The 12074-nt window shown below is 44.6% G+C and overlaps 1 protein-coding gene across 7 annotated transcripts in view; it reads left to right on the forward strand.

Annotated features, from left to right (window-relative positions):
- The window catches only part of FBXL2 (F-box and leucine rich repeat protein 2), a 146542-nt gene that overhangs the window by 96238 nt on the left and 38230 nt on the right, over positions 1-12074 (forward strand). For 5 of the 7 annotated variants that reach the window (XR_003118042.1, XR_003118041.1, XR_003118043.1 and 2 more), the window contains 9 exons: positions 781-849; positions 949-1044; positions 1308-1434; positions 1579-1653; positions 3012-3142; positions 4113-4173; positions 4938-4982; positions 5522-5578; positions 10816-11028. Coding sequence is in view for 4 of the 7 variants with exons in the window: in XM_025374927.1 (XP_025230712.1) it covers positions 781-849; positions 949-1044; positions 1308-1434; positions 1579-1653; positions 3012-3142; positions 4113-4173; positions 4938-4982; positions 5522-5578; positions 10816-11028 (874 nt within the window). In the remaining 3 variants the exon portion in view is untranslated. Of the gene's footprint in view, positions 1-780; positions 850-948; positions 1045-1307; positions 1435-1578; positions 1654-3011; positions 3143-4112; positions 4174-4937; positions 4983-5521; positions 5672-10815; positions 11029-12074 lie in introns of all 7 variants that reach the window. The other 2 variants (XM_025374924.1, XM_025374926.1) reach the window with 2 other exon arrangements.

Raw genomic sequence — 12074 nt, forward strand, 5'->3', positions numbered from 1 at the left:
ATAACTCCGGCTGCCTTGGTCTTCCTAGACTTTCAGCCCCATCTCTTCATCTCAGACAGTCCATCAGGCTCCAGCTTGGTTCCCCCTACCTGTACCAGGGCAGGTTGGAAGGAGCACATCTGAAAGCTGTATTTCAGAATGATGGAGATGACCTGAGCTAGTCCTTGCTGAATATGTTAAGCAGTGAGTGGTGAATAGGGGGTTTTAATTTGCTGCTTCTGGCCTTGCTACCAACCCACAGATCAATGAGGAAGTTTCTCTTCATAACTGAATGTCCTCACCAGTAAAATGAGTGGGTCTTGATACTGATTAACTGCTGTCTTCTATCAATCGCCAGAAATGGTTTCTCTGGAAAGGCTCTAGGGTAAGCAAGTGACAGCATGGCACAGTACAAGAAGATTTGCCCCCTTGCTTCAAATTGATTTTTTTGTAGAGCGGAGGGAGCAGGGAGCTAGGCCTCTATTCTCATGATTTGGTGATGACTCACCAAGCTGTGTGTAAAGGAGAACTGATTGATAAGTAGTCTAGGACTCTGCTTCTCAAAATGTGGTCCCTAGACTAGCAGCACTGGCATCACCTGGGAGTTTCTTTAAACTGCAGATTGTCAAGCTCCATTCTAGATCTGTCATCAGAATCTGCACTGTGACAAGAACCCTAGCTGAGTCTTACACGCTTTAATTAAGTTTGAGGGAGCACTGTTCTAAGTGTGAATGGTTTCATATGCCCTCTAGTGGCTGTCCAGCAACTTGCAGGGAGCTTTACAATGTTTTCTCATTTTAGGACCTTTGCACAGAACTGCCGAAACATTGAACATTTAAACCTCAACGGATGCACAAAAATCACTGACAGGTAAATAATGAAGATTAATTGGTGACCAAATAGCCACAGGGAGAGAGAAGGGAAAGAAACATGGTTGAAAATATCTTTAGTGCGTCTGCTCTTTTTCAGCACGTGTTATAGCCTTAGCAGATTCTGTTCCAAGCTGAAACATCTGGATCTGACCTCCTGTGTGTCTGTTACAAACAGCTCCTTGAAGGGGATCAGGTAAGAGTGCCCATTGTTTGTGTCAAGAGAATACCCAAAACTATGAACATTCTGGAAGCCTTCCTAATGGTCACATTGGATCCAGCAAGAAATAGGTGTCTCCAAGAGGTCCCAGGCATGGGTCTCCCCTTCTGAATTTCTGGTGATGAAACTCAGAGTTATTAAACTCAGAGTTATTTATCTGGTGATGTACTAAACTCAGAGTTGGTCGTTAACTCTCTACAGGAGAGACTGCACATAGTTTTTGTTTCTTGTTCTCTCAGTGAGGGCTGCCGAAACCTGGAGTACCTGAACCTCTCTTGGTGTGATCAGATCACGAAGGATGGCATCGAGGCACTGGTGCGAGGTTGTCGAGGCCTGAAAGCCCTGCTCCTGAGGGGCTGCACACAGGTACCAGAGGGTTGATACAGCTGTTTGTGTTATGTGTCAGGTGTGGCACATCATCCAGGGAGCTGCTTTTGCATTTCTCTTGGTGTCCCACTGTTCCCTCACCTGGATTCCAGCTGTCAAATTTTGTTTTCTCTGTCCACTCAGTTAGAAGATGAAGCTCTGAAACACATTCAGAATTACTGCCATGAGCTTGTGAGCCTCAACTTGCAGTCCTGCTCAGTAAGTAGCACGCCTTTCCTGAACACCGTTGGCTCTATGTTGTCTCCCAAAGCAATCTGCCCCCCGGGCAGCTGAGATGGGCTGTGTTGCCACACCCTGATTTTCATCCTGTGTCCTTATAGAACCTACCAATTTGTCACAAGATGGAAGAACAACAACAAAAAGGACTCATACGCAGTACAAAGCCACCAACATCGCCCCTAAAAATAATAGAGACCAGGTCTTGATTTTGTTGAATAGAGTATTAGGGACACTATTGAGGAATGCCGTGAATTGGTCACTAAATAGTTATAAGACATGAAGTGTCTTTTTTTTTTTTTAACTTATAAATTGAGGATGATGACTCCTCTCACGTTGTTTCAGTGGATAATACGAAATAACACATGCAAAAATGCTTTAAAGAATAAAACGCATAGGCAAGAGCAAGGTGGCATTTTCATCCGGACATTAGCCTGTGGAAAACTATTGGTCCTTCTCCACTGCCATTGTAAACGTTGATAATTGAAGAGGATGCTTTGCTACATCCTGCCAGGTTTTTCAAGGGGAACGTAGGTTTTGAGAAAGGTAAGGGAAAGCCCTTGCATTCAGCTTTAAATGAATATATTATAAATCTTTAGAGTCCCTGGTGGTGGGGAAAAAACCAGAAACTATCTGCTGGACAAATGTTGACCTTATGGGCCAGGACTATTCAAAAATAGGACCTTGACTTATGTATAGGACAGCACTGGCTGATGGCTTGAAGTATATAGATGTGTGTGTTTATTTCTGTATCAAGTAGTCTGTTCAAGTGAACATATTATTTTGAATCTTCATGGCCAAATTCATAGAATTTAAGATATGTATCAATAATTTTGTGATGTATTTAATTTTCCTGTTGTCTAAAACATTTGATGAAATATAAATATACATGTGTATACTGTAAATATCTAAGGCATTAATCTGCAGAAATCCAATCAAACATTAATGTCATTTAAACTCGGGAAGCCTCAAAAGTTCTTTATTTAATCAGATTTTTAAATTATGAGTTTATGAATTTTATGAAAAAAATCTGTATTTTGATGACTCTAGTGAGGGAGAAATGGAATTTTAAACTTTTATTTTCCATTTGTATTATTTAAAAATTTTATTTTTTCCTGGATGCATGTGTCTTATCTAAATTGCTGGAATATTTTAAAGCTATGCAGAGATAACACAAGTACATGTCTACCCTGTACTTCTTATTTTGTTGGAGTTATTTGGATAAAATGCTAGTAATCAGCAACCAAAACTCATTGAACAACAGCAGATATTTTTCTGCTGCTCCTGTTTCGGCATTGCTGGTGTCCTCTGACTTTTCTTTCTGTGCTGCTTTTCCTCAGCGCATTACTGATGAAGGTGTGGTGCAGATATGCAGGGGCTGTCACCGGCTGCAGGCTCTCTGCCTTTCGGGTTGCAGCAACCTCACAGATGCCTCTCTCACAGCGCTGGGTTTGAACTGTCCACGACTGCAGTGAGTACACCGCACTTTTTGCTTTGCAGCTCAGAGTTTGGCTGAGTTAACCAAGAGGGCTTCCTGCAGGAGAGGACAGGCTTGCCAGGTAGGGGTGGTGGAGGCAGTAGTTATGTTGTTGTTGGCTTTTGTTGGGTAAATTGGGGTGGGACAATGTATAAATCCAGTTCATTGAAGGATGTACTGGGAGAGTATAAAATGTCTACCACCAGTGAATCCAAACTTTAATTTCTCAATGAATGTCACAGTTTTCCACCTAATTTACCTCATCCTGTTATTGCTTTAAGCATCTGAGTGAGCACATAGTGAGCAGTGGTAGCCTCACGTCCTCCAGACCTGCTGCCAAGCAGAAGAATGAGGGGAACATCACAATCACTTAGCTTCTTCCCCAGTAGGAAAAAGGTTTTGTTTTTAACAAATAATGATTTAGGCCAGGCACGGTGGCTCACGCCTGTAATCCCAACACTTTGGGATGCTGAGGCGGGTGGGTCACCTGAGGTCGGGAGGTCGAAACCAGCCGGGCCAGCATGGTGACACCTTGTCTCTACTAAAAATACAAAAATTAGCCGGGTGTGGTGGCAGGCGCCTGTAGTCCCACCTACTCGGAATGCTGAGGCAGGAGAATCACTTGAACCCGGGAGGCGGAGATTGCAGTGAGCCAAGATTGTGCCACTGCACTCCAGCCTGGGTGACAGTGTGAGACTCCGTTTGCAAAAAACAAACAAAAAAACCCAAAAAACAAATATTAGAATACTATTTGAAAACAACATGCTGGTATAGCAGGAAGATTCTTACTTTCCAAATTTGGGATGGAACTTTGGGGCTTTGGGCAGGTCACATTCCCTCAGGGCTGTTAACAGAAGGAAAAGCATGTCAAAGAGCAGCAAAAACTCAAGTATGCATCATACATTCTGTGCTTCCACTGTTAACTAGTTGGTACCGTTTTCTCCCCTGTATACTTTCTCCTCAGAATTTTGGAGGCTGCCAGATGCTCCCATTTGACGGACGCAGGTTTTACACTTTTAGCTCGGGTAAGGCATAGATTTAAAGAATACAACCAAACTCTAATTCACCTCCCGAATTCAAAGTGACTTGGAGTAGTTTCAGGTGTGCAGAAGACTGCCTTCGGCAAAGACAGGCGCTGAGCAGAGCAGAGCCCTTGGGGTGTGCACTGCAGTTTCTCCGGTTAGCCAGACATCTAGGGAAGTCCTGTAGAGGGTTCTGTAAAGGGTCTGGGCCTCACGTGTGCTCAAGCGGGGCCAGCCTCCTCCTGGCAGTTGACTCCATTCCTCATGTGGACCCCAACTTGGCCTCTCAGCAGCTCCCCGTAACTGGGCTGTACTCTGCCCTTTGCCCTGCAAACACCACTGGGGGCCCCTCTGGACCTGCTGTCAGGAACCCATGTCCTCCTGGGGCTGCTGATATACTCTGCTACCTCCACCCAACCACCACAGTGTGGCTTCGTGCCCCATCCCCATGCCCTCCTGGAGCCTAGGCTAAAATTTACCTGCTGATGTCTGCGAGCCACTGGGAAGGTTTTGGACAACTCTCTTTCCAAGTTGAGAGAAGGAAACGCAGCCAGAGGCAGCCCTGTTCCCAGTTCCGAAGCACCGTATGTAACTCAAAAGGAAGCTGCTCAGAAGTGCTGGTTTACTGGGTAGCTTTAGGAACAGGGCATGCTTCTTAATAGAAGAGAACAAGGACACTGGGCCAATACTCAGAGGGGTGGGGCAAGCCACCATTGTTGCCCTCACCACTGACTCACATGTAGGGTGTGTCTTGTGGACTCTTCCAGAATTGCCACGAATTGGAGAAGATGGATCTTGAAGAATGCATCCTGGTGAGTGGACTCCTGACAGCCCTGCAGGGCACCCTGCCCCTCAGTCACTGCTGGCCAGTGCGGCACAGCCAGAGACACTGACTGGCTGTCATCCTGACCCTCCTTGATCAACCTCAGTGGCAGGGCTTGGAAACCTGTGAAGGCCATGGCAGTGGATGTGTGAACTTTTGGCCATTCTCAGTCATCAGACAGAACTACAGAAGAGAAGTTCAGGATAGCTCTGTAAAATAAGCTTGCATGTCCAGTGATGGGGTGACTCCAAAGAGGAGAATCCTGGGAACCCTCCTTGCCCACTCCACTTTGTCTCTTGCCCCAGGTCTCCTTGGGGCACCAGAGGAGAGACCAAAAAACAGTTATGCATCTCTAGAAGTGGGCAGATTTTAGAGTGCTGGTGAAGAGAGGAGCTCCCAGCCCCAGAGTGTTTGAGATGAGTTTTTAATTCTCTTTTACACCTTTTGATTCTCATGTTCAGGAGAAGCCAGGATTAGGTATTAAGTTCTGGTGTAGAAGCCACACTGACACAGCGTGTTTCTCTCCAGATAACCGACAGCACACTCATCCAGCTCTCCATTCACTGTCCTAAACTGCAAGCCCTGGTGAGTCTGAGTTTTTCTGACATTATTCACCTGTTAAAGATGAGAGAGCCCTCCCGCCACAGCAGGAAGCTGTTTGGGTTCTCGTTCTGTAAGGTATCATCTCTCGATTTCAAAGATCTATTAATTGGGCTAACTTGGGAGGCAAGGTATCTAAATATTTGATTACTGTTTTCATTGAATTTGCAGTTTCAGGATTCCCAAAAAAGAAATGTCCAGATCCAGATGGTTTTGTTGGGGAACTCTACCAAACATTTAAGGAATGAACATCTTTCTTTTTTGAAACAGGGTCTCACTCTATTGCCCAGGGTGGAATGCAATGGTACAATCTCAGCTCACTGCAACCTCTGCCTCCCAGATTCAAGCGGTTCTCCTCAACCTTGTGCATAGCTGGGATTACAGACATGTGCGACCACGCCTGGCTAATTTTTGTATTTTTAGTAGAGACGGGGTTTCACCATGTTGGCCAGGCTGGTCTCAAACTCCTGACCTCAGGTCATCTGCCTGCCTCGACCTCCCAAAGTGCTGGGATTACAGGTGTTAGCCACTGTGTCTGACCTGAATTAACATCAATTTTATACACTCTCTTTTAGGAAATAGACAGTAAAACATTTTACAACTCTTTATTTTGAGACAGAGTCTTGCTCTGTCGCCCAGGCTGGACTGCAGTGGCACAATCTCGGCTCACTGCAACCTCTGCCTCCTGGGTTCAAGCTATTTTCCTGCCTCATCCTCCCGAGTAGCTGGGATTACAGGTGTGCACCACCACGCCCAGCAAATTTTTGTATTTTTAGAAGAGACAGGGTTTCACCATGTTGGCCTGGCTGGTCTCGAACTCCTGACCTCAAGTGATCCATCTGCCTCGGCCTCCCAAAACTTTTCTTTTTTTAACAAGGCCAGTAATACCCTGTTATCAAAACCAAACAAAAATTGTACCAAAAAAACTACAGACTGATGTTCCTCATAAATATAGAAGCAAGTATCTGTAACAAAATGTTAGCAAATAGAATGTAGCAATATATAGAAATAATTATAATACCATGGCCAAGCAGGATTTACTCCGGAGACACAAGTGCAGTTTAATATTTGAAAACTGACTGATGTAATCAACCATGTTAACTAAAGAAGAAAAATTACATGATCACATCAACTAATGCAGAAAAAAAACCTGACAAAATTCAAAAGAGGGCCGGGCACGGTGGCTCACACCTGTAATCCCAGCACTTTGGGAGGCTTAGGCGGGCAGATCACAAGGTTGGGAGATTGAGACTATCCTGGCCAAAATGGTGAAACCCAGTCTCTACTAAAAATACCAAAATTAGCTGGGTGTGGTGGCACACGCCTGTAGTCCCAGCTACTCGGCAGGCTGAGACAGGGGAATCGCTTGAACCTGGCAGAGGTGGCAGTGAGCCAAGGACACACCACTCCACTCCAGCCTGGCGACAGAGTGAGACTCTGTCTCAAAAAAAGAAAAAAAAATTCAAAAGTAAAAGTTACTTAAAGTACCAGGAGGCCGGGCGCGGTGGCTTACACCTGTAATCCCCAGCACTGTGGGAGGCTGAGGCGGGCGGATTGCCTGAAGTCAGGAGTTCGAGACCAGCCTAACCAACATGGAGAAACCCTGTCTCTACGAAAAACACAAATTAGCCGGGCGTGGTGGCGCACGCCTGTAATTCCAGCTACTCGGGAGGCTGAGAGAATCGCTTGAACCTGGGAGGGGGAGGTTGCGGTGGATTCACGCCATTGCACTCCAGCCTGGGCAACAAGAGTGAAACTCCGTCAAAAAAAAAAAAAAGTACCAGGAATAGGAGGAAAATCCCCAGTTGCCATGTTTCCTACACAGGGATAACCACTATGGCCCATTTCTGTCCTTCTCGAGAAATTCTCTGTGCAATGAAAAGTGATTCTCTTTCTCTGTCCCTCTCCTCCCTGTCTCTTTCACGCACACACATCCACACCACATCCATGGGAGCAGAAGACACCTGCTGATGGCAATTAAAAGCAGTTCCACCTCCCATTCTCCATCTTCTGCCCCACCACCCTAACCACCTCTGAGTCAGGAATGTGATATAAGCTGCTCACTTCCAGAATGCACCACTCCTGCCGGGGGTGAGTGACAGTGCATGACAGGAGAAAAGGCTTTGAGGCCAGCCTGAGCTGGGTATAACTGGCAAGTCTCAACTTCTTTGAGCCACAATGCCGTCACCTGTAAAAAGGGAATAATGACACCTACTCTGCAGAATTGGCCCGAACCAGACAGCTCTGACTATTGACTATGTTGTTAGTGTTAATATAGAAGGCCCCACTGCTATGCGAACCCTGTTGGCAGCAGATTTTCCTGTTAACTTGGAAAAGGCCAAGCACCCTCTGATTTTCCTTAAATCAGGTTTTAAAAATTTCTATGAATACTTGAATATGCCAGTACCTAAGTTTTTCAATTAATATAACAGTATCTCCTCAGTCTCATATTACTGCTAACTTCTTGATTTCTGAATTTCCCTATATTAAAACAATGGAGAAATTAGCATTCATACACCACCTCCATCATCTTTCTCCAATCTGTGTTTGTAAATATACACATATATATGTGTGAATCTATATGTAAATAAAATGAAATTGGCCGGGCGTGGTGGCTCACGCCAGTAATCTCAACACTTTGGGAGGCCAAGGCGGGCGGATCACCTGAGGTCAGGAGTTTGAGACCAACCTGACCAACATGGAGAAACCCCGCCTCTACTAAAAATACAAAATTAGCCGGGCGTGGTGGTGCGTGCCTATAATCCCAGCTACTCGAGAGGCTGAGGCAGGAGAATTGCTTGAACCTGAGAGGTGGAGGTTGCATTGAGCTGAAACTGCGCCATTGCACTCCACCCTGGGCAACAAGAGGGAAACTCTACCTCAAAAATAAATAAATAAAAATTTAAAATAAAATGAAATAAATACATACACAGAGAGATACTTTTTTGATTCCACTTTATTGTAAGTAATCAAAATTCTATTTTTTGATTTACCAATTTTAAACAGCCTCCTAAAGAACCAGTTTTCTGGCTTTACTCATAAGTCAATTCTAAAAGCTAAACACCAATGAACAGCATTGATTACATAAATACTATTTGATGTAAACCATGTAGAGTGATTCGATTCATGAGAAAGGAAATATATTCCATATTGTTAAGATCAAGCTCAGAGAAGAACTTTTCAAGTATCAAGATCCAACAGAATTCCTCTTCCTTAGCTTCTCTTCCCTCGAGGTTGCACTCTGCTGCTCAGTTACATAGCCAGTAGTTCTAGTTTCTAGTGGTAGTTTCTAGTTTGGGGCTGTTACAACCAGTACTGCTATGTCTTAGATTTTTTATTCTGCAGGAATACCTTACACCCACATCCACTTAGGTCTCCCCTGCCAGGACTCAAGTCCAAACTCTCAGACATTTCCTTGCTTCATAGACTGCAGTAGCCATTCACTTGCCCTAAACTGTATCCACTTCCGCACTAACAAATTTGGCAGAGTGGTTTTTTTTTCAATTTTAACTTTACTGAAGTAAAATATACATGCAGAAAAGTACATTTATCATTGGTGTACAGATCAATGCATTTCCATAAACTGAATACACCCCAATCAAAGGTCAACATTATCATGACCCCAGAAAGGCCCTTTCTGCTCCCTTTCAATCACTGATCCCCCAAAAGTCGTGACTTCCAAATAGCATATATCAGTTTTGCCTCTGTTTGTATTTTATTTAAATGATATGAATGGAACCATCATGTATACTCATCTGGTTTCCTTATCCATATTGTTACATGTAGTTTGTATATTGTTCATTCTCACAGCTTTATAGAATGGGGACACTGTGATTTATTTATCCTTTCTCTACTTGTGAATATTTGAGTACCGCTTCTAGTTTGGGGCTATTGGAGCCAGTATTCCTATGTTTTTTGGTTAACACATGTATGCATTTCAGCCAGAAACATCGAAATCACCCCTGCAGCATGAGAGACTTCCAGTTGCTCCACATCCTCACCAACACTTATTTTCCACCTTTTTTGAAAAACAATTGTAACATCACATTGTCCTTACAACTCCTCCCACTGACCTTGGAATCAAATTTCTTTACATAATCTACACAACTCTGTGATCTGGCCCTTACCTCCCCAATTCATCTGCATCTACATGCATCCTCTTATTTCCCACCTATTATATGTTGACCTTCTTCCTAAACAGTACTTGCCATTCTCCTGCTACCCCTGGGCTTTGCACACAACAAACTCTTTGCTCTCTTTCCTAGGATTAGCTCCTAGTCCTTCAAATAGCAACTCAGTGGTCTCTTCCCCAGGACAAATCCTGCTATCTTATGCTGTCAAAGCATCTCAGCTTCAGTTTAAAAGATTAGCATTATTTGATTTTCTAGACTCTCCAGTCTGGGCTCCGCCAGTGCAGAAAAGTGTATTTTTACTCATCATTGCACCCGTGGGGGCTGGGACAGAGTTGGAGCTCATATATTTGAAGGAACAAATGAACAAATGGAACATTGATGCAGTACTTTTGCCTCTCCAGTTTTTATGGTGGGGTGAATCTTACATTTGATATGCATTGGGAGAAACTGTCAGGTCTAAAACTGTTTTTGATATGGAGAACTTAAGAGAATTACACAAATGTCATTTGGCTATATAATATTCATCTGAATTTATCTTCTGCAACCGTTACTGTTTACCCAAGAGAAGTCAGTAATGTCAGATCACACCGTTCAAGGTCTATTTGATTTTAACCTTCAAAGATGTTCAGTACATCTCTGGGTCACAGCTATTTATGCAGTTTTCTAAATGACATTAGATGCACTGATTTCACTTGCATCCCCTCAAATGGAGAACTGGCCAATAAAACTGCTGTCAAGGGGGTAAACTCTGAAATTTCCCCTGAAAATTTTATTTCCATCATTACACAATTAGAAGAGAGAAGCCACTCCCAGTGTAGCAAACCCATAACCAAAGGGCCCCAAGGCTTTGTGTTTGGTCCTCACTGCCTGATTAAATGTCTCAGTCTGTTTTGTGCTGCTACCACAGACTGGATAATTTGTAATGAACAGAAACTTCTCATAGTTCTGAAGGCTGGGAAGTCCAGGGGCTGGCATTCTTGCTGTGTCATTCCATTGCAGAAGGACAAAAAGGCTAGCTTCCAGCTTTTTTTTTAGGACTTGAGCCTTGGAATAAGGGTCCTGCAAACATTTACTGTCTCCCTGTTCCAGAGCCTGTCCCACTGTGAACTCATCACAGATGATGGGATCCTGCACCTGAGCAACAGCACCTGTGGCCATGAGAGGCTGCGGGTACTGGAGTTGGACAACTGCCTCCTCATCACTGATGTGGCCCTGGAACACCTAGAGAACTGCCGAGGCCTGGAGCGCCTTGAGCTGTACGATTGCCAGCAGGTTACCCGTGCAGGCATCAAGCGGATGCGGGTAGGTGTGGGGCAGGGGAGTCGGTCACACCTGACATTTCTAAGCAACAAAGGAAAACATCAAGAATCAGGCCGGGGCCAGGTGTGTGGTGGCTCATGCCTGTAATCCCAACACTTTGAGAAGCCAAGGTGGGCGGATCGCTTGAGGTCAGGAGTTCAAGACCAGTCTGGTCAAAATGGTGAAACCCCGTTTCTACTAAAAATACAAAAATTAGCTGGGTGTGGTGGTGGGCGCCTATAATCCCAGCTACTCGGGAGGCTGAGGCAGTGAGCCCAGATTGCACTACTACCCTCCAGCCTGGACCACAGAGTGAGACTCCATCTCAAAATAAATCAACACCCATTTTCTCTGTTATGCAATAGTTAGGCAAACTGATCTGGCGCAATAGTGTCACCTTACAGACTTCGTCAAAATGTTCTTGCTTAGACTCTGCCCTGGAAGATTCAACTTGAGTTGGGTCTGGGATGGGGATTCCACATAGTCTGGTGATCAGAGCCCTTGTAAGAAAGCCTTTGTTGGGCTGGGTGTGGTGGCTCACGACTGTAATCCCAGCACTTTGGGAGGCCGAGGCAGGCGGATCACAAGGTCAGGAGTTCGAGACCAGCTGACCAACATGGTGAAACCCCGTCTCTACTAAAAATACAAAATTAGCTGGGTGCACACCTGTAATCCCAGCTACTTGGGAGGCTGAGGCAGGAGAATCGCTTGAACCCGGGAGGAGGAGGTTGCAGTGAGCCCAGATTGTACCATTGCATTCCAGCCTGGGGGACAGGAGTGAAACGGTCTCAAAAAAAGTAAAAAGGCCTATGTTAAAGGCAAGCAATTTAAGGTCATTATGAGTGGGAGGTAGAACTCTCTTGGCTAATTTCCAGGTAAGAGGGCTTAACAGAATTTGGCTTTTGCCATGTAGTTCACCTACATTGTTTTATTGATTATGCTTTAAGTTTAGGCAACTGCATTTACATATCAAAACAGCCCCATCCAGGGTGCTACAGCTGTAGAGAACATTCACTTAGTTTGCAGACAGGGCTGGTTACTACCCCGGG

Source organism: Theropithecus gelada, chromosome 2 (genome assembly GCF_003255815.1).
Source record: "Theropithecus gelada isolate Dixy chromosome 2, Tgel_1.0, whole genome shotgun sequence".
NCBI classification, from domain to species: Eukaryota; Metazoa; Chordata; class Mammalia; order Primates; family Cercopithecidae; genus Theropithecus; species Theropithecus gelada.